Source organism: Esox lucius, chromosome 12, assembly GCF_011004845.1.
Source record: "Esox lucius isolate fEsoLuc1 chromosome 12, fEsoLuc1.pri, whole genome shotgun sequence".
Taxonomy (NCBI): Eukaryota; Metazoa; Chordata; class Actinopteri; order Esociformes; family Esocidae; genus Esox; species Esox lucius.
The window spans coordinates 28,304,881-28,326,348 of record NC_047580.1 but is presented as its reverse complement, the minus strand read 5'-3'; the positions used below and the strand labels follow the sequence as shown (position 1 = coordinate 28,326,348).

Here is a 21,468-nt window from a genome sequence, read left to right as displayed (position 1 = left end):
GAACTATTTCAGGTTAGCAAGGGCTTCGATGTGTTTTTGTAAGGTTTTTCCATTTTTCCAGTGGTTAAATTAACATGTCGATATAGGTGGGGCCATGACCTCATACCCCCAAATATACATCCAAGATTTACTTCTCACCCAAAAAGTGCAACAGAATCGTTGACAATGTTTTATTTTGTTAAATGTTTATTGAAACCAACACTGCTTGTGTTTAATCTCTAGTGTACCAACACTGAGGTATGTCAGATATAATCCATGCAACTACACAGATTATGTTGAAGAAAAAGCAACAGAGACCCACCTAAGGACTCACGATTATCATTGGCAAGATGAAGACCACTGATTTTGCAAGGACCTAAACAGTAGCCAGTTGGCAATGGTGTGCAAGGATTTATGACCTACCATGTTGTGTCAAACCCTGGTTTGGTATTGCTCAACTCTGTCACTGCAAATCAACACTTTTTATTTTGTATTTTTAAAGAGATTTATTAATCTTTTCAAACCAACAAAAACATGGGCTAAAGTAACTCTCATCTGGAGGTGTCTGCAGCAACATGGTCCAGTTCTGTCGAGTTTTCCGTCGTGTCGCCGTCACACACCATTACCCTGGAGACCATCTGGAGAGAACAGAGCAACATGCAGTTAAGACCAAAAAGACCATTTTCATTTTCACACATGACTAGGAGCAATGCACAGTGTTGTGTGCCGTTAGGAAATGGCTTATTCATTACAGTGCTACAGCTAGAAGGTGGTGGTGGCGACGGCGTATAGAACGGTACCCATAGTAAAACTGTGGTTAATCTTTGGTAAACTTCAATATGCTGCGCAGGTCATGTTCTGCACATGGGTTTTTGACAGGGTAATCAAAACATCAGAAAGACCTCAGTCTACATATCAGAATCAAAAGGTAGCAGTCTAGTATAACATTTGTGAGGCAATTCTCATACCACTGTATTTCTTGTGGCCAAATCTCAATGTGTCAGTATTAAAAAAAAAAAAAAAAATCAGGCAGTTGTGCACTACAGAGCCAGTCAGGACAGTTCAACCATAAAACACAATTTCACCTGGTCTTCTATAGATTCCATGTCTCCCCCCGAGAGATCCATGTCAGCCGAGTCATCCTGTCCCGAGGCGTCCAGCTCTGCCCCGGTCAATATGTCCATGGGGGCCTCAGCGATGGCCCTGATGGTCTGATCCTCAAGGGCCAAGGCAGTGTCAAACATAAGAGGGGACGGGGGACACCCTACGACATCCAGGTCCTACAGGAGAGTAAAGGACAAGGAGAAGACAGTGAACTTACGCTGCCATCTTCAATTCTCAAGCTTAATCTCGGTTTAGCTAAACCAAAGCTGTCTGGCTTAGACTAAATGCGATCCTGGTGCCCTCATCGTTTCGTCTGACCAATCGTGTTTTTTCTGCTGAACTACTGGGTTTTAGTTTTGACACGTGCAAAGCACAGAGGAGACCCCGGGGAAGACCTAGGACACGCTGGAGGGACTGTTGTATGAGCGTCACTTTGCTCAAAGTAGTAAGTACGTAGCTACAAACATGTGTGCATTTTCTCTGGAAGGAGAGCAAGTTCTCAAACACTAGACTGAACTTGGTAATTCTGAAGTTTCGGACCGGCCAATTGTTTCTAATTAATCGGGTGCAGCGTTTAACCAACTAAAAAGTCAAGATATTTTGAGTTCTGACTAGCAAATTAACATAATTGTGTGAATGTTCATGTTCTGAATAGTTCAGAATGGAAGGAAAACAGTTAATTCTGCAGCCCTAAAACCATTACTCAAAATCAGCAGAAAGGCACAATAGTCAAATTCATGTACACACTAGATAAACATTGGCTAGGCCATTTGACCAGACTACATCTTTATTGACCTAGGTCAGACTAGTTCAGCAACCATTCAAATAGATAAATCACCATTATACTGGTTTTTAATTAGGATTGTCAAAACAGCCCAACTTAATTTTTCAATATATCCATACATTACCATGAAAATGTATATATGCTATAACATTTTCATAATCAGAATATTGACTAACTTTGGTCGTTCTCTAGGTGTGTGTGCCTCATGGGTTAAGTACATTAATACAAATAAGTTAGAGGAAGAAAACAGCGTATTGGCATGATGTGTAAACAATAAGCGTATTATTTGGTTGTGTACGCTCATAATCAATGTTGAAACCATTCCAGGTGTCGTAAGAAGTTACTGTAGTACCAAAGACCCATGAAATTGGGTGACAAATATTGGAAATGCTTTGCAAATCCTAGAGACAGTTATTATTAAATAATACATTAAGGCAGCTGTTGTGTTGCTAGGCAGGAACAAGCTTTGAGCAGAGATTCAATTATTGTGCTGCATCATCACACAACATTCTGGGGTTAGAGAAGGTGTATTTTTTTTCAGCCACCTGAATTGACAGGTGTCAAGTGCAAACAACATTGTTAGCATAAATAGTTGGCCACGTGGGACAAATGAAAAGAAAAATGGCAAAGGCCGTAGCTACACCGATTCAGAGTTTGGACTTAAGACAGTTTGAGGAAATATGTGCGAGCCGCTGAACTCGAGGGGCACAGGAACATGAGTGATGCACCCCCCGGGAGGAAACGCCTGAGCCAGGACAGAGGCTCAGCACGATACGACCGCCAGAAACAGGTGGGCCACCGTCCGCTTTTCTGAGGGATGCTTTTAGGTTGAATTTAAGGTGATGGGATGCGTCTGGAAGTGAGACATTGCTTGGCTCTAATGCGTGGTTGAGATGGGCATTAATGTACGCATGTGAAATTTGTTTTGTCAATCTGCATCTTGTACATAAAAGGCATTACTCTTACTGATGGATTATCAAATGACTGTCAAGAGTTTGACAATTCAATTTTTGAGGAAAATGCATTAAATGCAGTCAATCCGTTTAATTTAATACTGAGCGTGTACTTCAGTTAAAGCTGCCGCTATAAGAGTCACACTGATGTTTTACAGTTCCCCCATTTCTTATTTTAAGTACCGATATTTTACAGGCTCATTAAGCACATTTTGGATTTATGGATACATTCAAAACCAATAAATATAACTGCCATTTGAAGTTTAGGAAAAACACTTAAAATGTTGCACTGTAATTAATCAATTATCCTATTAATCAATTATCAATGCAGTAATCGACAGATTAGTTGATCAAAAGAGCTGAAAGTTGCAAAAAAAGCTAAATAAAATGGTCAATTGAAGGAGGTTGAATTTCTACATACGTCGCTGAACTCTAGTGGCAGGCTCTCTGTGGGCTGTAGCTCCGCAGCACTCAGGTACATGTCTTTGGGTAGTGAGCCATCCAGCTGTTCCGGGACCAGGGCTGTCTCTGGCTCAGGCTCGTACATGGGGGGTGGAAGCGAGAGATGCAGGGGGCAGCGAGGTTCCTCAGACTGGCCCATGTGAACCGGTCGATCACACGGAACATCTTTCAGCCCCGGACACATCTTGAACAGCACTTGATTACTGTCCTGGTAGATATCTGGAGGGCTTCAGGTCAAGGATAACCACAGAACACATTCTAAGTAGGGCCAGACAAGACCTTAGCGGATAACAGCAATCCGTGACCGTTCGATTGTGTCGGAATTGTTGGAGATAACCAGGGTTACTGAAATGTCACGCCGACAGGCTAACAGGAATTACACGAGTAGAATGCTGAGCTGCTAATAGTTTTACTTCACACAAACTCAAGATAACCCTATGAGGGATATTGTGTGAGAAATGCTGGCAACAAACACTATTGACAATAGCTTTACACTAATATAAGGATTTATATTGAGGGAACAGGAGTCTCATATGACCACCTAAATTACTTGAAATAATCGGAAAGACAAGTTATGATTTATACAGTACAAGAGAAAGTGTTTGTTTCTTCCAACTGAATTGATTAGCCCCTTTAATAATGTGGGGGGAAACCAACAGACCATCAGAAGAGGTTAATGTCAGCCTGGTTAACATCTGGACAACTACCACAAGCTGCCAGATTTGATTAAGGCTTTGCATCCAAGTGGGATGTTGTGAGGTTGGCTGGCTAGCATTGCAACACCAAGGCTTAGGTTGTAGCTCTCTTTACAAAAAGCAGGGGTGCAACAATTAGCCTAACCCAGATCACATTATTGGCTTTGAGGGTTACTGTTTGGTACATTTCCAGTACAGTGCAAAAATTGTCAACACTTGCAAAAAAATCAGTTTTTAAGGCACAATACTATTCCAGGGAGACTACGTCTGATGAAAGCATAAAAAAAAAACTCAACGATTGCTGTACACTTAAGTAGCATGAGTACTAACGTTTGCTAAAATGGGTATATGGGACATTCCTAATGTGGTTAAAGCCCTCGATTACAGATGCTTAACAGCACGCACACACGCGCACGTGCGCGCACACACCCACACCTTATTTATTTTGTCCTACTAGACGGACGCCAATTCCTGCTTGAACGCATTTGGGAGAAAAAGTTGTTTCTTGGGGTTTCTGTGTTGTTCTGGATAATGTGTACAGTGGTGATGTTGGTGTAGAGGTGTCAACACGTTTTAAGGTGTTAGCAGCTGTGCGGGCTACGTTCACCTATCATTGACGTGTCCATAAAACTAACCTTTAAGCCGAACCGTAAAGAGCCCCACCACACCATAAGGATTACGGCCACCGTTACATCCATGACAAAGAGCATTAGCGATTTTGCCATTATGGATGACAACATAAAGGATACGAGAGACGCAGTGCCGTGTCATCGGAAGACACTGGTTCGAGCAGCGGACCCCTTCCACATAGGAGATACATCTCTGGCTCGACCTCACAACGTGGGCCTTTAAAAGGGAACACATAATGAAAGGAAAAGTTAAAATCCGCAAAACACTACTCTACAGCTTCAGGTGCCGAACCCAAATACACCTTGGGCAACGACCAAACTGTGCACACTGTGGCAAAACATGTCACAGCGTTACACGCGGAGGACCGAGTACGATGGTTTTGGGGCCCTGTTCATTAAAAGGAGAAACGAAACCTGAGGAGGAGCTCCTTCTGTGATGGCCTGTCTTCTCTCTCGGAGCTGCCGGTGTAGCAGAGCCTCCACCCCATACCGCCGGCGGTACCGACGCAGGGCTTTCAGTTTCCTCAGGTTCTCCCTCTCCTTCATGGAGAGCCCCTCAGGACCCGTCAGCAGACTGCTACCTGTGGGACACGTCACACCGAATAACGTCAGATCGCCTGGTACCAAAGCGACAGACGTGGCGTCACCAATCGGGACACGTCAGACCAAAACCGAGACGGCAGTACCAAATAGTTTTGTCCAATTTGAGAGAGACTTTTCATTTTCAGACAACACGATCAGGTTCCTGAACACGACCCCAAACTACAGAACAGGCCGGGAAGGTCGAGCATCACGGCCTTACCTAGGCTCTCGTGCTCCACCTTGCGGCTGTGCAGGTAGCGACGCTTCTTCTCCTTGAGAAGGTGCTGGAGGCGTTTAAATTGGTCAATGTAGAGGGACTGGAGTCTGATCAGCTTCTCCCTTGTGATCAGCGCAACCTCTTCTGCGGTGTACACTCCAGCATGTCTACACATAGAACATTAAAAAATAAAAACAAGACATTCATGACATCAAACCTGTAAAAACCGCAGCAGCGCTATCAGTTCTCATCATTGCCTGTAGAATAGGCAGGTGTACTTTCCTTTTGGGAGTGTCTGAGAGGATCAAAACAGCAGTGCATGGTTAAATAATCACTGACCGACCTGCAAATGATAAATTGTTATTTGCGACGCATGGGGATCTCTAGAACAGTTAACAGTCTCTTTTGATCCCCTTGAACACAGCCTTCGATTGAATGTGGCACCGATTCTACCATGGATTAATAAAATAGCACACTTGGGCTACAGAATCTAAACTCATAGTTATTCAGGTGTAGGCTAGATCGCCCTGCCTCTCAGTTTTTTCCCCCACAAGGGTTGTACTTGTGCCTTCAACAAACAGCTATTTAATAAACCGTGAACAAATGCGTCTTGCACTTCTCCAGGCAACACAACCATGGAGAATAGAGTAGCGCGATCCCACAGCCCCTATGTAGTATGGTGACCAGTCTCACTTCAGAGGGTCCTCATGGTCACTGTCAATGCTGTCAGCTTCACTGTCTGGATCTCCTCTCCAGGTCTGGTCCAGAACTAGTGGGCCCTGCTCCTCCTCACTCCAGCTGTCCTCATCTGCAGACAGACAATCCACATCATCTCCCCTGGACTGTGACAGAGCTCAATTTGTTGTTCACGGTCTCCGACAAAAAACATTTCAAAACATGCTGCAAATACTTATACAGGGCTGGACATTAAACTATCAAAAGGCACTTGTTTCGTCTAATGTTTTCGTGGCCATGTGATGTTTGCTAGACAAACGGACACTAGATTGATGGAAATAATCATTAGTCAAGTAGCAATAAGGATACTTAACATTTCAGGCTTGGAGGAAAGCCATTCCATCAAGGACTGTCAGATGACAGCTATTACAATAGTTTGCAGCTAAATAACTTGCTTCCATAATCAGCTGGCATCCTCTTTAAAGTTGCAGTGCTCACAAGTTTTGCCCAATGGTTTATAGGAGCACTGTCTGTGCACTGCCATGTATTTGGTAATTTGTGCTCCATGTTGTTTAAGTCAAACACTTTCAAACTTGGAATTGAATTGCTAACTGAGGTATGACAGTAATTCTCAGTCCAAGACTACATATTTACCAACACCAATCAAAGCAGTTTTTCCCCCCAAAAAATTCATTGACTGGTTGGAAAACATTTCCCATATTTAGAATGTTTCTATACCACAGATTTTACAACACAGCCAAGAGCTCTGCAACGGAGTAACTGGCAGAGATGGGTAGGAATCAGACAGGTGTTGCGTGGCCATGCAACAGACTGCCGACCAGTCAACTGAATGGGGTCAGCCGATGGAAGAAAGTGCGAGGACATCCTTCGGAAAGTTAGCCAATAGGAAATTATAACAGCACTCCAGGCTGCAATCGCATGTACAAATGCCACAATGGAGTCAACAGATATTTACTTGGAGGACAAAGCATAACTTGCCAGTTTGAACTATAGCCACAACACCTTTCTTGGTTACATTTTCCAGTAGTGTCAACCCCTGCATGTGTGGTGAGGAAAGACGGAACAGAAAGCTTTCATACCTAGAATACGGCTGGCTTCACTTCGGCCACTATCCAGGCCTGCTGTCTCAGAGCGGTTGTATCCACTTAGCTGAGACAGGAGGGCCTCTGGAGATGGACCAGATGAGGCCTTTCTCAGCTGGGCTTGGAGAGCCATGGCGCTCCTCCTTGCATGTTCTGCACAGAAGGTCACCCTGAAGGTAGACAGTCCCATGTCACAAAACAGTGAGAGAAACACTGGCTTGAATCTTGTCTAGAAAACAGACCTAAAGAAACTCACAGCACGGGATTTGCAAAATCACATAATATTTAAAGAAGAAAAGGCATCTTCACTTACCCTTCTTTTTTCTCAACCTTAGGGGCTGCATTTGGGCAGCGCTTTCCATTCTTGTTAGACACATAACTACACTGTCTGTAGGGGGCGTTCTTGTCCTCCAGGATGTGTTTGACACAATACTCCAGACCCTCAAGACGGGGCTGGGAGCAGGGCCTTTGTGTGAAGGAGCAGGCCTGGGGCTCCTGTGTACGGGTGGTCTGGGTCACTCGGCCCCTGTTGGACGGCAACACGTGGATCCTTATCCTGTTCATCACTGGTTCTGGAAGGTTACTAGTGAAAATATTCTGTTATTAAAAATACGTTCTTGCCCCATGACGCATTGCAAAAATAGTGTGTGCCATCATCTTGTCTTTCAAATTTTCATCAGTAAAACAGGCAAGTGTCTGCCTGGAATACTACCAGATGTATTCGTGACGGCTTACTAGACAAAATGCTACACGGAGATGACTTCAGATATTTACATACAGCTGGTGTGGTGCCGAAAAACCGCATCATAGCAAACATTCACAATAAAATACTAACACACCTCGTGAATTATCAACCCTTTGTGATAACCTGTTAACTAGTTTGCTAAACTAGGTTACAGTATTTTCAGGATAACGCAAACTGTTCTCAACCTAGCTCTTACGATCCTGCCTAAAATCCAATCACGCGCCACATGGAACAGGTCCGCCTCCTTGCTCAACGTCACCAAACTGTAGCTTTTGTGTTAGCCAGTTAGCTGTAGCAACCATGTTTGATGAGCGTTCGCAAGCCTTAATGTATATAAATACAGGTTTGTTAACTGGCAATCGAGTACAGTGGCCATCCGAAGTGATCAAAATAAGTTAATGAACAAAAATTAACAACAAAAAAAGCCTTTCCGATGACGCAACGACGGAAAACCTACCGTGCCTTTGCTTAGACAGTTCTGGAAGCACACTAGCTACGTAGCATTTCCCGCATTCGCCTATCACTTCGTCGAGGAGTTGGACCCGCCCAATCTTGCTTGATTGGTGTGGAATTGTGGGTGTGACATACCCGATTAGTGCATAAACCTGTCTGTCAATTTAGAGCTCCGGGCAAGTGCAGAGAAAATCACCCATGTAGGTTACATACAACCTCATTGATGTAGCATAATATTTCTAACAAAGATGGTTGGATGATAGTAAGATACGTATTTTTTAAATACATTTATTGACATGGGATTATATCGACCACGTTTAAAGAATGAACTGTGTTCACACAAAAAGCATACCTTCATTTTAAACAATATATATCCCAAACATCTCAATTTCAGACCTGAGTTTGTGGCACCACTAAAACATTACCAAGATGTGACAAATACAGACAGATACAACTTTTGAAAAGTTTATGAAGAACAGAGTAGCAGTGTGATTTTGCATTTGGTTGCATGTCTACTATTTTTGTTATATGAGCCATATTTTGTGGTCATTCATAATCAACAAGCATTCACACTAGACGGATCGCCTACAGTCATCCATGCTCCAATCGCGGCCCATCCATTCGTAGCTTAATTTAAAATGTATGGATGTCTCATCGTTTAATACAACACATAGATGCTGCGCTAATACAAATGACAAGTTCCTCAGTTTTAACAATAAAAAAAGCAAAATTTGAAGACAATCTTTCGGGGGTAAAAAGTCAGTGCATTTTAAAGCCTACCTATGTGTTTCTCTTCATATTATAATAAAGGCTTACCTGAGTGACAAAAATTAATGGTTGGGCTCAAGTACTGTAGAAACTGGGCAGATTTATGACATTTATGTAGCCTGGGAAATGTCAGAAACTTATACCAGTTTCTGTTCATGGGTCAATGTACTTTGAAACAGCCCCCAAAATAATGACTACTCTTTCCTTTATATACAAAACCAACAGACGAAATACCACATTATCAAACTAGGCTACAGCTGCGTAACAATATCCAAAAAATGTATCCACTGGCAGCTTATTAGACCAAGAAATGTGATTAAAAACAGTTTTAAAATAAAACATTTCAGAGCTGTGTGGTAGCTGTAGCCCATTTCTTTTTCAATATCATATTATAAAAATCATGATTAAATAATACAATACCAGTTTATGACCAATAAACATGAAAAATATTTTCTAGAAAATGAGGGTGGAAATACATTTTATCTTAATTGAACAGATCCACACTGAAATGAAATGGGGACACCATCAACAGGGACACCAGAGACCGTACGCTAGCCACTTAGATGACCAAATGATCGCCTTAAGCAATTCCATGGTGTGAAGCCAGTAAAATTGATCAAAATCATATTAAAAAGATTATCAAGTTCAAATGTAGGAGTGAAGACATAAGCTAGACTAAACAGTAGTGGAAGAAACACTTATCAATTGTATTCAAAACACTTAAGATACAGTCCATTATCAAAACAATTGATACTGCTGGGGTTTGTATGTGAATATGTACTGTAGTATAACCTTTGAACGTTAGTGTAATTATTTGAGTATTATGACAAATATTTTACAACCATTTAAAACAATGACTGCAACACATTAAAATCTAGGAACTAAAATACAAGCTGTCTTAATTTACAGGATTTTTTGCAACTTTATAATGTAAAAATATTTTGTCCACTTTAGTCATTTTACATCATTAACATAGCTTTTTACCAAATAATGCAAAGAAAAACAAAAATTGTGACTACCTTATTTTGAAACAAAAAATTTGAAGTGATGGCTTTGGACATGCATTCTCAAACAGGCCTGGGGAAGGCAAACTCAACTATCTTTCAGTTCAACAGGACAGAGCAGAAAGGGCTGTGGAAGCAGTTGGTAGTAAAAAAAAAAACAAAGCAAGAACATTTCCTCAAAAGCGTTCCATACTAATAATAAATATTATATATCTTTTTTTTAAAAATCTGAAAAAGACCAGTCAAATTGTTAGCAAGAGCGTACAACTCAATAATTGAACCAAACATGTTTGTTTCCTCTGCTAGCATTCAAAAGTTTGCTTTCTTTTAAAAGCGGCATGGATAAAATATCAGGTCCCGTCATTCCATTTAGTTTGAGTTAATATGATACAAAACTGAACAGCAAAAATAGTATTTACATTTTTCATAAATAAATTCCTTTTGTTTGTTTCATAATTGTTTGCAAGTTTCTCTTTTCCACACCGGTTTTTGCCCCATAGATCGATTGAGTATGATGTAACAAGTCAGACAGACTCTCGTACATCACTGAAAAGTATTTGTTAGAAGTACATTTCTTTGCCGTCAAGTTGACACCACACAACTCAATTCATATAAACACAAAGGGACCAAATACATTTTCTTTTAAAATTACAGAGCAAACGTCCAATGTAACATGGTTAGACGTGGCGGCATCTACAGATAATGTCAGCGACTCATGGGCAGGGATCATTTGGGTAGAGGGGGTAGTGGAGGTGGCGGTTCGGCCGGCAGAGGTGGCGGCCTCGACCCTCCCCTCGACCCTGTGTTGTACCTGTACTCCCCGTACTGAGGCCGGTAGTCAAACATGGGGGGCTGGGCAGGCTGGACGCCCTGAGCACTCAGCAACGAGTTCAGCATCTCAAATGTGTCCTGGTACTCATTTGACTGGCCGCCCCCGGCCCCACTGTGACCGTTGGTATCGGCCTTGTCCCCCTTGGAGTGAGAATAGTTCCCCTGGTGAAGGGAGGGGAGACCCAGGGACGGGAGGATGTCGGCGGGGTGCGCCCCCAGGGAGTGCGCCCCGGGGGCTAACAGGGCGGGCAGATGGTGGGCGGAGTTCCTGGAGGACTTGGAGACTTTACAGGGGTGAGACTCCGTGGAATGTGTCCTCTTTCGAGACCCAGAGGAAGACGAGGAGCTCATTCTGGACGAGTCGCCGGGGGCCTTTTTACCGGAGCTTCCTCCTACAGAACCCGCAGCACTGGCCGAGTGTTTATGGGACGACGACGCCGAAGCAGCGCTCAGCGACGATGACGAGTGGTGGTGGTGGTGATGATGGTGGTGGTGGTGGTTTGAGTGCTCTCTGTGCTTGCCCTCCCGACTCTTCCCCCCCTCTTCTCCCGAACCGCCGCTACGTACTTTCTCAGGCACCCGGATCCGCACTTTGATGTCCTGTTCACCCCCTGCCGACCCCCTGCTACCTGCTCCACCGTGCCCACCAGACCCGGTGCCCAGAGGGAGGCGCATCTTCAGGGAGCTGCGCTCCGCCCTCTCCTTCTCCAGGGGGATCTTGAGGATGATGGGCGAGGGGCTGCTGAGGTCCGAGGACGACGAGCTGGAATGGTGAGCGCCGGGCTGCTGCTGGTCACGGTGGTGCTTCTCCTTCCTCTGCTGTTGGCCAATGAGAGCCTGCGCAGCCGTGGCATACTCCCTCTTCACACTGGCTCCCATGTTCTCCAACTTCCTCTTCTGAGCGGCCAGAACGTCGGCATGCTTGGCGCGGTACTCGCTCAGCGACACCTTGGCCGGGGCGTGCAGCTCAGCGTGGTTGGGCTGGTCGGAGCCACTGCCAAGGGACGACTTGAGCTCCAGCAGAATGGGAGCCATCGAGGACGATGAGGAGGACGAAGACGGTGGGTTGGAGAGGCTCATCAAGCCGGCCAGCGTGGTCTCGGAGGCTGACATGGAGATCATGCTCATCATGGCGTCGGCCTGGTCGCCGTCCTCCGGCACCCTGGACTTCCCACCCTTCACCGTCTGACCTGCCGCCTGACACACAACACGACATTTGGTTAGGCGACGGCAGGGGCCACGGCTTTCCACGAAGACAAGGACAACGTCAGATCTGTGAGACGCATTACAGAGAAACATCTTACTTTCCAGTTGCGAATGCGTTTTAACCGGCTTGGGGTCTTCTCCAAGATCTGCAGGAACTCGTGCGTGAGTTCTGCCGGACAAAAAAAAAAATACACAAAAAGGAGGCATTAGAATGGGCTCTGGAATTCAGTTTGGTACAATCGAACCAGCATGCATAATGATATTCAAACAAACACACCATCCAGCAGCTCACGGGTGACAGTGTTGTCCACATACTCCCACCAGTGCTTGCTGTCCGTGGAGACAGGGATCTCCCAGTTGGACCACTTGCATGCCAGGTGGATGCAGACGCAGGCCACGATGGGCGGGCTGTACTGCAGGCAGAACGTGGTCAAGTGTAGACTACACAGCGGAGTGGGTCCCAGATAAACCAGCCAAAGGACAGGAGGGGAAGACAGATAGCGTTTCAGAATACAATGCAAATGACCGTTGTTTCATTTAAAGCTGCATAACGGAGTTAAACAAAGCTCAGTGAACATACCTGTTGGTAGCCATGAAGTACGACGTCTGGGCCAAATCCTTACTCGCTGGGACAACAACACGAGAAACAAGAAAATATCATTAAAACCTGCTGCGTTCAAAACACTGGCAGTAAAATCATGCTATTAAAACATCTAAATAACACCTTTAACTAAGTGAGAACCATTAATGACATTTGTAAAAGTACTAGGGCTCTCAAACTTCACCAGTAGCCTACAGAGGGGCTTTGTTGATGCTTACCTCTGACAAGCTGGGTGCACTTGACAACATGAGTGTGTGGGTGGTCAATGGTGATTTCAAAGGCTGTAATGGAGGGGCAGAAGGGAGACAGAAAAGCTTTCATGAACAAGAGAATTTCAAAGAACAATCTAGAATCATCCTTGACGATTTATGGGAATCCAAGGGGTGCAGTGAAAATAGGTTCAGCTCTATGGGTACTGAATTCAATGTGTATTTCAGTACTACAATAATTATCTCCCTGAAAAACAATGAAAGTGTCTCACGAAACTACATTAAAATACTGAATTAATGCACTGCTTTAGCTCTTCAGTTGACAGCCCTGTTTTAAACAAATGTAAATGAGTGAGTAGAGAATAAAAGGTTTTGCATTAACATTTAAGCCATTAACTGAGACAAGAGTTATAGTTGAATGAGCATTTTACTGTGCCATCCCAATTCTATCAAAACTGTAGTAGCTTTATAGCACAATTACACCCAAAACATCTATAACCACAACACGCACAGCAATTACTTGGCTCAAATGAATGGCTTAAAATCGCGAGGAAAATGTGAAAAACGCGCAGTACTGTCAAGTCAATGAAAACAGTGGGAAACGAAAAACCAAGACAGTTGGGATAAATGGGTAAGCATGGGTAACTAAATGACATGAGCTTCAAATGGAAGGAACAGCAACCGAAGACTGCTGCGGACAAGAACAAAGATGGTTAATAAAATCAGCAAGCAGCACATCTCTCTAGTTTGGGGTGAAATCATAGACCCCATTCATTTTTCCATCCCAACTTACCCAGGGTCTGGAGTATAATGCTCTCAAGAATGACCAGGTCTTGGGCTTGTTGCAGGTAAGCCTGAGGTTGAGAGGACAGGCAGGAGACAGGCATTACTCACTAGGAGGCATTCCCTCTCACCCCTAATGTCTCACTCACACCTCCCGCTTTCCCTTCACGCAGTCTTACCTGCAAGGAGGCAAACCGCCTCAGAATACACCTTTTTTTTTTTGTTGGTGTAACTTAACTTTAGCACCGGAGAGGTTTAAGATGATTCAGGTAAGAGTGAGAAAAAGGAAAACCCCAAAGCGAATGATTGTTACTACAGATTGAAGCAGTGAATATGGACAGAGCTCGTTTACTGACCATCCATTCTGGAAATGAAAAGCAAGATGAAGGTAAGCGTGTGGAGATTATCAAGAACCTTGTGGTAAAAGAAAACATTGAGGCCATGTGATTTTGACAAATGATACCAATACCATTTGAAATGGCATGAATATCTTGAAAGTGATGTTGCATTAAGTATTACTGTCCAATTCTGGCCCGACCTTGTATCAAATAAAGCATTACAGTATGAATATATAGAACAAAACGTGTTACATTTAAAACGTTTTGACACATTTGCACCAACAGCCTGCAAGTAGAGAATCAATGTCACACGGTTATGATGCAATATCTAGGGACTGAATTCAGATGAGGGCACAATTGATTTTCAGCCCTCATTTCCATGATGAATGGAATTCTTCATGGCTCGTCCCTTTGAGGTCGACATGGTGAACAACACGTCTGGAACATCAAATGCGGCACGTATCGTGATAATACAGTACTGTGAGGTCCCAGTCAATTTCCAGCCCTCGCAACTTATGCATGTTCTCCCAACCACTGAGACAACACAGCCAGGAAAATAGGTGCACAGGAGTGAGACTGAAGCGAGGCACCCAGGAACATTGAGACTTACATCACTGCGGACGTCTGGTGATGGGTCCTGAGGGTTGAGGCATGCATGGGTCACCTTGATAACGTGCTCCAACTTGCGGGGCTGCTCCTCAACCTTTGCAGCCAGGAATAGTGTCGCCGGAGCTATGACCTAGGGTAAGAGAAGCAATGCTTTATAAACAACACTGGTGGGCACATCCCTTTTCGCGCTAGGTTTACATTGCACTTTTTAAGGGCGTGTAATAGGTGGTCACTCTGTGTTTGTTAAAGTACTTACATTTCGGTGGAACCGGGTGAAGGACTGAATCATGTAGAACCGGTGCATATACACAATGGCAGTATTAATTGTGAGCTGAGATCTGAGGCATAAGGGTTAAGGATTATGACAATCAAATGTATTTATCAAGCACTTTTCACAAAGTGCTGTTACAAATACCCAGTCTGAAACCCCAAAAACCAAGCCACAACAGAGTTGTTTGAACTCATTTGAACAGTTTGAACTCATACGACGTTAAGGGTTAAATGAAAAATACTACACATCTTCAAACAATGACAGCTTATTTTATTGTCTAAACAGAACCTAAAGTATTTTCAAATTACTTCTGGATATAACTAAGTGATCCAGAAGTTTTTTGCTGTAAACATTTGATGTAATTAAGCGAGAGATCATTGTAGGTCGCTGATTTGAGCTGACTATTCTGGTTCGTTGTAACTAGTCAGAGTTCGTTGTAACTTAGTCTAACCAAAATGATAGCGAATGACCAAGAACGAGCCAACGTTATTAGAAGTATGAAACTATGTACAACTACGTACAATAAAAAAGGAATATATTGTTGTATTACCGACGTTATTGTTAACTTACCGTGTTAGCCAAGTGCTAGTCAACTACCCAATCGTTATGCTAACTTTATCCTAGTAACAGTACCAGAATGCTTTTTGACCGCGTTATAGTTATCCGTTTGTAGCCACCAAAACAAACGTTTCTTTATCAAGCTATAAGACTTACGTGCATCATAACAGGATTTATAGTAGTTACACAACTCAGAAACACAGTCCTGTGCTCGGCTTTTGTTCTCTACAGGAAGCGTAGGCCTTGGCCGCAAAGGCCTAAACAACGTTAGCTGGCTAGGCTAACTAGTTAGCTATACCCGGGCCCGGCCCTAATCCGCCAAATCGCAGTACCAAGTCTGGGTAGCTCGTAGCAACTATCGACAATGCCGCTCTAAATAAACAGGCTGAAATCAATGCAGTAATATCAGCAATTACAACCCCACTACATAGTCTAATCGGTTATCTATCCATATAACCACGCAGATAACATTACTACGCTAGCAACCACGCAGCCAAACCGGCTTCATCCTCTATTACTCTCTGTAGTTTGTTAGCTAGCCATTAGCCAGCGCAAGTCGTCTCCGACAAAAGATACACATTGAGTCGCTGTCCCATGTCCTGTAGAAGGTTCGCGGCTTGTTGTCTGTAGGACAATTCCTTATCTGGATCAAGCCCTGCACGACGAGACGGGCTATTCTCGATCTGTTCTCGTGTGAAGTACCATTTGTTATTGTTTGTTGCAGAAGGAGAAGGGAACGAAGCCGCCATTACTGAGAAGGACAATATTTTAAAATTGTGGTGCGTCACAGGAAGTGAGGTAAAAGTATGGACAGTATAAATGCACCGCCAGGTGGACCCCGAGAGCAACATTTCTCAAAACCATGCAGAAAAGTAACAGCGATTTCTTTTAATAAAGACGGTATTATATTTTGAAAATATTCCTTACCTGTGTTTCAGGTAAATTAAGCCCGGGATTTCCTGAATATGTTCCTCGAACAATTGTTGTTTAATGTCTTTCTTGGAAGTTGTATCCATAGATAATAGAACAGTAGATGGGCTGATGTCATAGAGCCCCTATACATCAGAATGGAGCAATTTCACAGCCATCTAACCTGGGACCTGTCTACAATACAAACACATGGTAGAAGTGGCATTTCACTTCTTATAACCATTACATTTCCTTAATAATACATAAACAGCCACTATCATGCATAGCATAACGCATCAAATTACTGTACTTTTCAGAATATTAACAAACAAATCCATTTAAAATCGTTTTCAGTAACTTATTAATTTAAGAGAACAAAATAGATATGGTCTAAGGCATGGAAGATACAGGATAGTACTTTAAATAAAGTGTAAATGTATATTTATTTCCAAAGATAATCAACTGTGGTTTTAAATTATAATATATGCATTGTATATACATTTAAATATAATTTCATCGTAGAAATCACATTTAGTAACAGTACACTAAACGGAGCAAGCTAGCACACTGAATTTGGTAGGCTAACAGCAGAATTCTAGTCGGAGGACGTAAATAGGAGTAAGAAGGCTACTTTTTTGTGGACAACGGCTACCCAAAATCGCCATTTGCTGATTATATATAGTAATCGTTTTTTCAACGAAAACGCTTTATAACGTTGCGTGCAACATGCTGTAGCAAGCTTGCTGAGCCTGTTATCATAAAACAAAAACTTTCTTGTTCATGGACTGAAAACATGGTATGTACAGTTAAGTATGTTACCATAAAGTTCTACACTTTTGCTGATGCATGAACAATGTTTCCCACCTCCTTTGCATCGTTCATCCTTTTTCTGGACCAAATTACTGCTGCACAAAATACCAGCATGACTAGTGTTAAGTGACTTGACTTTTCCGAACTGGTCCCAGGTAATATGGCGGTGCTACTGATACGTCAGATTGAACTATATGTCCTATCTATAGTTTCTATCTATGGCGTTATTATTATTATTATTGATTTGTAATGTTAATTTTGATCAGTTGTAATTTCTCCTCTATAAGTAATTTGAGGATTTGTTTTTTTGGATGAGAACTGTCCTTTAAAGGCCGATTTAAATCTCCCGTCATATAAGTGGGCTGGCTAAATTGGCTGAATGCATTTCATCTAATATTTTTGCTTTTCACACCACAGATATCAGAAAACAGTTAACCCTGCTGCTTTATTTAAGCCTCCAACAGATGTCTTTGCAGTCACAGGGGTTTTATACTTTTAAGCACCAGTTCTAGTGTATTATTAATATTATGTATCTTGATAAGCACCAGCGGATGATAGTTTTTGGATTACCATTAGAATCTATCAATGCATGAAAAACTTGTCACCCACAATTACTGTAGAGTAGCCTGTGTCTTAGAGACTACCCAGACGATCACAAAGACTTACAAATAAGTCTGGATTGTCATTTGATTAACAGCGTTAATAATGGGATTCAGTGGGATTAGTCTTTGAGAATCTAGTCTCACATAGTTGATCTTAACATCTTAATCATTTTTAGTGATTTATGATTGTTTTAAAAAATAAAATACAAAGTCATACAGAACCATTCGGGAAAATGTACACAATACCGAAACTCCCTTTTATTGTCTGACTTTCTGTATTGATACGTTTTAGTGAGATAACTGTGCTGATTCACGAGCCCATACATCTGCCGGAGTAAGAATCTGGTTCAGCATTTTGTGGACTTGGTGAGGTCACGGAAGGGAACCAGTAAGGTCCCCACCACCTTAACTACTTGACAAGTAGGAATCCTATGAAAATAAGCAGTTCTAGAAAAGAATTAGACTAGTTTAATAACAAAGTATTACAACTGACAATTGATGACATGCTATATACAGTACATTTCAGTTCTGTTTGCAACACAAAATAAAAATCATTATAAAACCATTAAATCAGAATTTACACAATCACATTCCCAAATCGCTCAGAACGCTTCAGCTTCTTTGCCTGGGGAAAAATAAAACCAACTATATGTTAACGGTCTTTTTACAGTATAGAACATACAGAAAAATCATAATTTGCATGTACAGATTCAATAAGCAGAATCAAAAAAACATACCTCAACGTCAGGTGTGACTGTTGCAGCGGCAGTAAGGATCCCAAATCTTTCTTTCCGCTTCTTCAGTTTCTCATCCTCTTCAACCTAAACCCAAACATGGTCTCAAATATGTAACTTGGCTTCTTTAGAAATGCTGATATATAACAACTGGGTTTCAATTTAATATACAGGATGTTGTGTTGTCTAATATAGAAACTATCCCTACAGGCTTACCTTCTTTGAAACTGAAGAAACATTCCCTCCAAATCGCTCTGCTCGCTTTTTTAGCTGTTCAACGCTGACCGGCTATCCAGAAAACAAGGAAAGAGATGTTTCATAATATTAAAATGTATTGGTTGCCTGAATGGGGGGGGGGTGTATCATACATTTGAAATACTCACAGTGGATGTATTCCCAGTTACACCTATAATTGAAAGAAAATGAAAGAAAACTGTGGATTAAAACCAGGATGAAACCTATTGTTTCCCTACTATCAGCCTAGAGATGATTTCCAATCCTTGTTTGTAAATGAAAATAATAATGAGACCCACATGAGAACAGTGTAAATGTCTGAAAGACTGACACTGACCTGGAGCAGACTTGGGGGGAGCAGCAGCGGGCAAACCAAACCTGAATAACAAATGTTTTAGTTCCACAGATTTACACAACCAATAGTCCACTGTTGGGGACATGGTTTACGTTTATGTAGGATACTAACCGTTCAGCACGTATAGCCTTTTTATTGTCAGCTGACACAGGGACACTGAAGCGTTCTGCTCTTTTCTTCAACCTCTGGAAATACAGGATCGAAAACAGGTTCAAACAGTTAGCAAGCCACCATTGCGTCGAACACCTGTCGTGACTGGTGAAGAATATTCCAGAATGCATCGTATTACCTCGTCCACAGATGCTGGGGGGGTGATTTTTACCACTTTCTTTTCAACCGTCCTGAAACACATTAAAATCACATTTGATGAACATAAAAGATATATATATAAAAAAAAAAATAATAGGAAAATTGAGAGAAAAGGTCTGATCGATTTGTTTTTATCCAAAATGAGAATCTTACTCAGACACAGCTACAGGTTTCTCATCGATTTCCTCAGTGATAGCATCCTCCTCTTTCGAGAGGTCCTACACAGTGCACAAAAGCATCATCAAGAAATGCTCTTATGATTTTGTATGTATATTTTCATCAGTTATTTCACCTTTATTTATCAAAGTCATACTGGAGATGTAACCAATCTAAACCATAGATGAAGTGCCACTGATGCCTTGCCACAGCGGTTTCAAACCAGACTTACCCCTGGCTCATCTCCCAGCACATCTTCTTCATTTAGGCCGATGTCATCCTCTAATTCAGGAAAGAGAGACATTTTTATAATACAATTCAAATGGCCATTACATCAGCTGAGCAGTATTTGCCATTCTGCACACATCTTTTACACATAAAGGACCGCCAATGGGTAGAGGCTAGATGTCAATATGGAATTCAGCAAGTTATCCCACTTTTCACTCCATGGGCCAGTCTACCACACAAAGTGGAAGCCTTGTCCGCACCATAAAAACATGCTTGATGAAAAAAAATTTAGGCCAGCACTAGACTTAATCTTTATCCGGAAACCTGGCCCCATGTGTACTCAGCCCATCCATCATACATGCGCCACGTGATAGGTCTTGCTTAGTAGGGGACCACTGGTGGCAGAGCGGACAGTGGAAAAACAGATTCTTGTTAGGTAGTGTAACTTAACACAAGCTCACCATGCTCCTCCAGATATGCCTGCAGTCGTGTTATCAGGTCCACTTTGTTTCCCTTCACTTCCAATCCCCTGACTTCACACTCCTGTTTCAGTTCAGCAAGCTATGGAGGGATTAGGTATAAAACACATACATTTTTGATAATTTCGCCACTCAATGGAAGGTTTTTTAATACAAATGGTACAACCCACCATTCCGCTTGAAATTCTAAAGCACTAACTGTACAATTGCATTTACCATCCATCCAATCACTCACTAAGAGTTGCGCATGCGCTGATGTTGGCCATAGCTAATCTCACGGCATTAACTAACGCAGGTTTTGGAGCAAACTCTGACCCAATATTATACACAACAACGTTAACAATTAATATATAAGTCCAGTGCAGCTAATGCAAAGATAACATATAAATGAAAATGTACTTGGCCTGTTACTGTACTTTCCACATGTGTGCCGCAAGCATGGATCGTTTTCCTTTCTGTTCACGGCACTACTATCGGCTAGTTAGCTAGCTAACTACGGCTATGTGTACTGGAATCACATAGTTTGCTAGATCATGATTTATAAATTAAAAATAGCTGACAAAGTTCAATAAATTACACCCCCAAAATACAATACCGGTTCTATGTCGTTTTAAACGTGTTAGCAACCTTTAGTTTCTGGAGCTCCACAACTTCAGCCATCTTGCTTTGATAGATTTAGAATCTCTTTCTCACCTCCCGGTTCCGCAAATCGCAAGCCCTTTTAGCAGCTTGGTACGTCCCTATCTGCGGTTCGTTCATTCCACTGTTTCTGTGGCAAACGATTTGTATTTAGCAAAATGTTCAAACGGAAAGAAAATAACTGAAAGTGATGCGACCTTGTCCAATAGAAAATCTCCGTTTAGTTGTAAACGTTCCGTTCGGCCGAAATGAATACACCCCGGCTGTGCCAAAGCATTTTAAATAATTACAATAATAACATATTTTATGACCCACGTGAATAAGTGTGGCGGGTGCTTTATCAGTCACAATTATCAGCACAACAGTTGCAGATAATTAAAAAAAAAGAAAAAAAAAAGAAAAAGAAAAATTATAATGAACTCACATAAAAACTTTATACATCTGTACATATATC

The 21,468-nt window shown here is 42.2% G+C and overlaps 3 protein-coding genes across 6 annotated transcripts; all 3 read right to left on the bottom strand.

The window, feature by feature from the left end:
• Positions 1-164: 164 nt before the first annotated feature.
• Positions 165-8,520, bottom strand: kansl2 (KAT8 regulatory NSL complex subunit 2). 4 transcript variants are annotated; one of them, XM_010875213.4, is made up of 10 exons: positions 8,386-8,520; positions 7,497-7,766; positions 7,181-7,353; positions 6,099-6,213; positions 5,409-5,572; positions 5,021-5,187; positions 4,727-4,823; positions 3,242-3,501; positions 1,065-1,259; positions 165-617 (listed from the first exon to the last, which is right to left on the bottom strand). In XM_010875213.4, exons 2-10 carry the CDS (start codon positions 7,745-7,747, stop codon positions 531-533), a joined length of 1,509 nt encoding a protein of 502 aa, XP_010873515.1. In that variant the 5' UTR covers positions 7,748-7,766; positions 8,386-8,520; the 3' UTR covers positions 165-530. The 4 variants fall into 4 exon arrangements, with proteins under 4 accessions (XP_010873515.1, XP_010873518.1, XP_010873516.1 ...); XM_010875216.4 differs by lacking the exon at positions 8,386-8,520 and adding an exon at positions 8,114-8,367; XM_010875214.4 differs by lacking the exon at positions 8,386-8,520 and adding an exon at positions 8,023-8,114.
• Positions 8,521-8,653: 133 nt separating this feature from the next.
• ccnt1 (cyclin T1) lies at positions 8,654-16,332 on the bottom strand. Its single transcript, XM_010875211.4, has 9 exons — positions 16,136-16,332; positions 14,987-15,068; positions 14,732-14,860; positions 13,794-13,854; positions 13,010-13,072; positions 12,771-12,825; positions 12,468-12,631; positions 12,289-12,359; positions 8,654-12,181 (listed from the first exon to the last, which is right to left on the bottom strand). Exons 1-9 carry the CDS (start codon positions 16,306-16,308, stop codon positions 10,880-10,882), a joined length of 2,100 nt encoding a protein of 699 aa, XP_010873513.1. The 5' UTR covers positions 16,309-16,332; the 3' UTR covers positions 8,654-10,879.
• Positions 16,333-18,331: 1,999 nt separating this feature from the next.
• LOC105013600 (SAP domain-containing ribonucleoprotein) lies at positions 18,332-21,073 on the bottom strand. Its single transcript, NM_001310931.1, is given in 11 exon segments — positions 18,332-18,505; positions 18,618-18,701; positions 18,831-18,902; positions 18,998-19,020; positions 19,186-19,226; positions 19,315-19,388; positions 19,493-19,544; positions 19,666-19,730; positions 19,901-19,950; positions 20,358-20,457; positions 21,003-21,073. Coding segments are annotated over 11 exon segments (642 nt in total). The 5' UTR covers positions 21,036-21,073; the 3' UTR covers positions 18,332-18,457.
• Between the last annotated feature and the right edge of the window lie 395 nt (positions 21,074-21,468).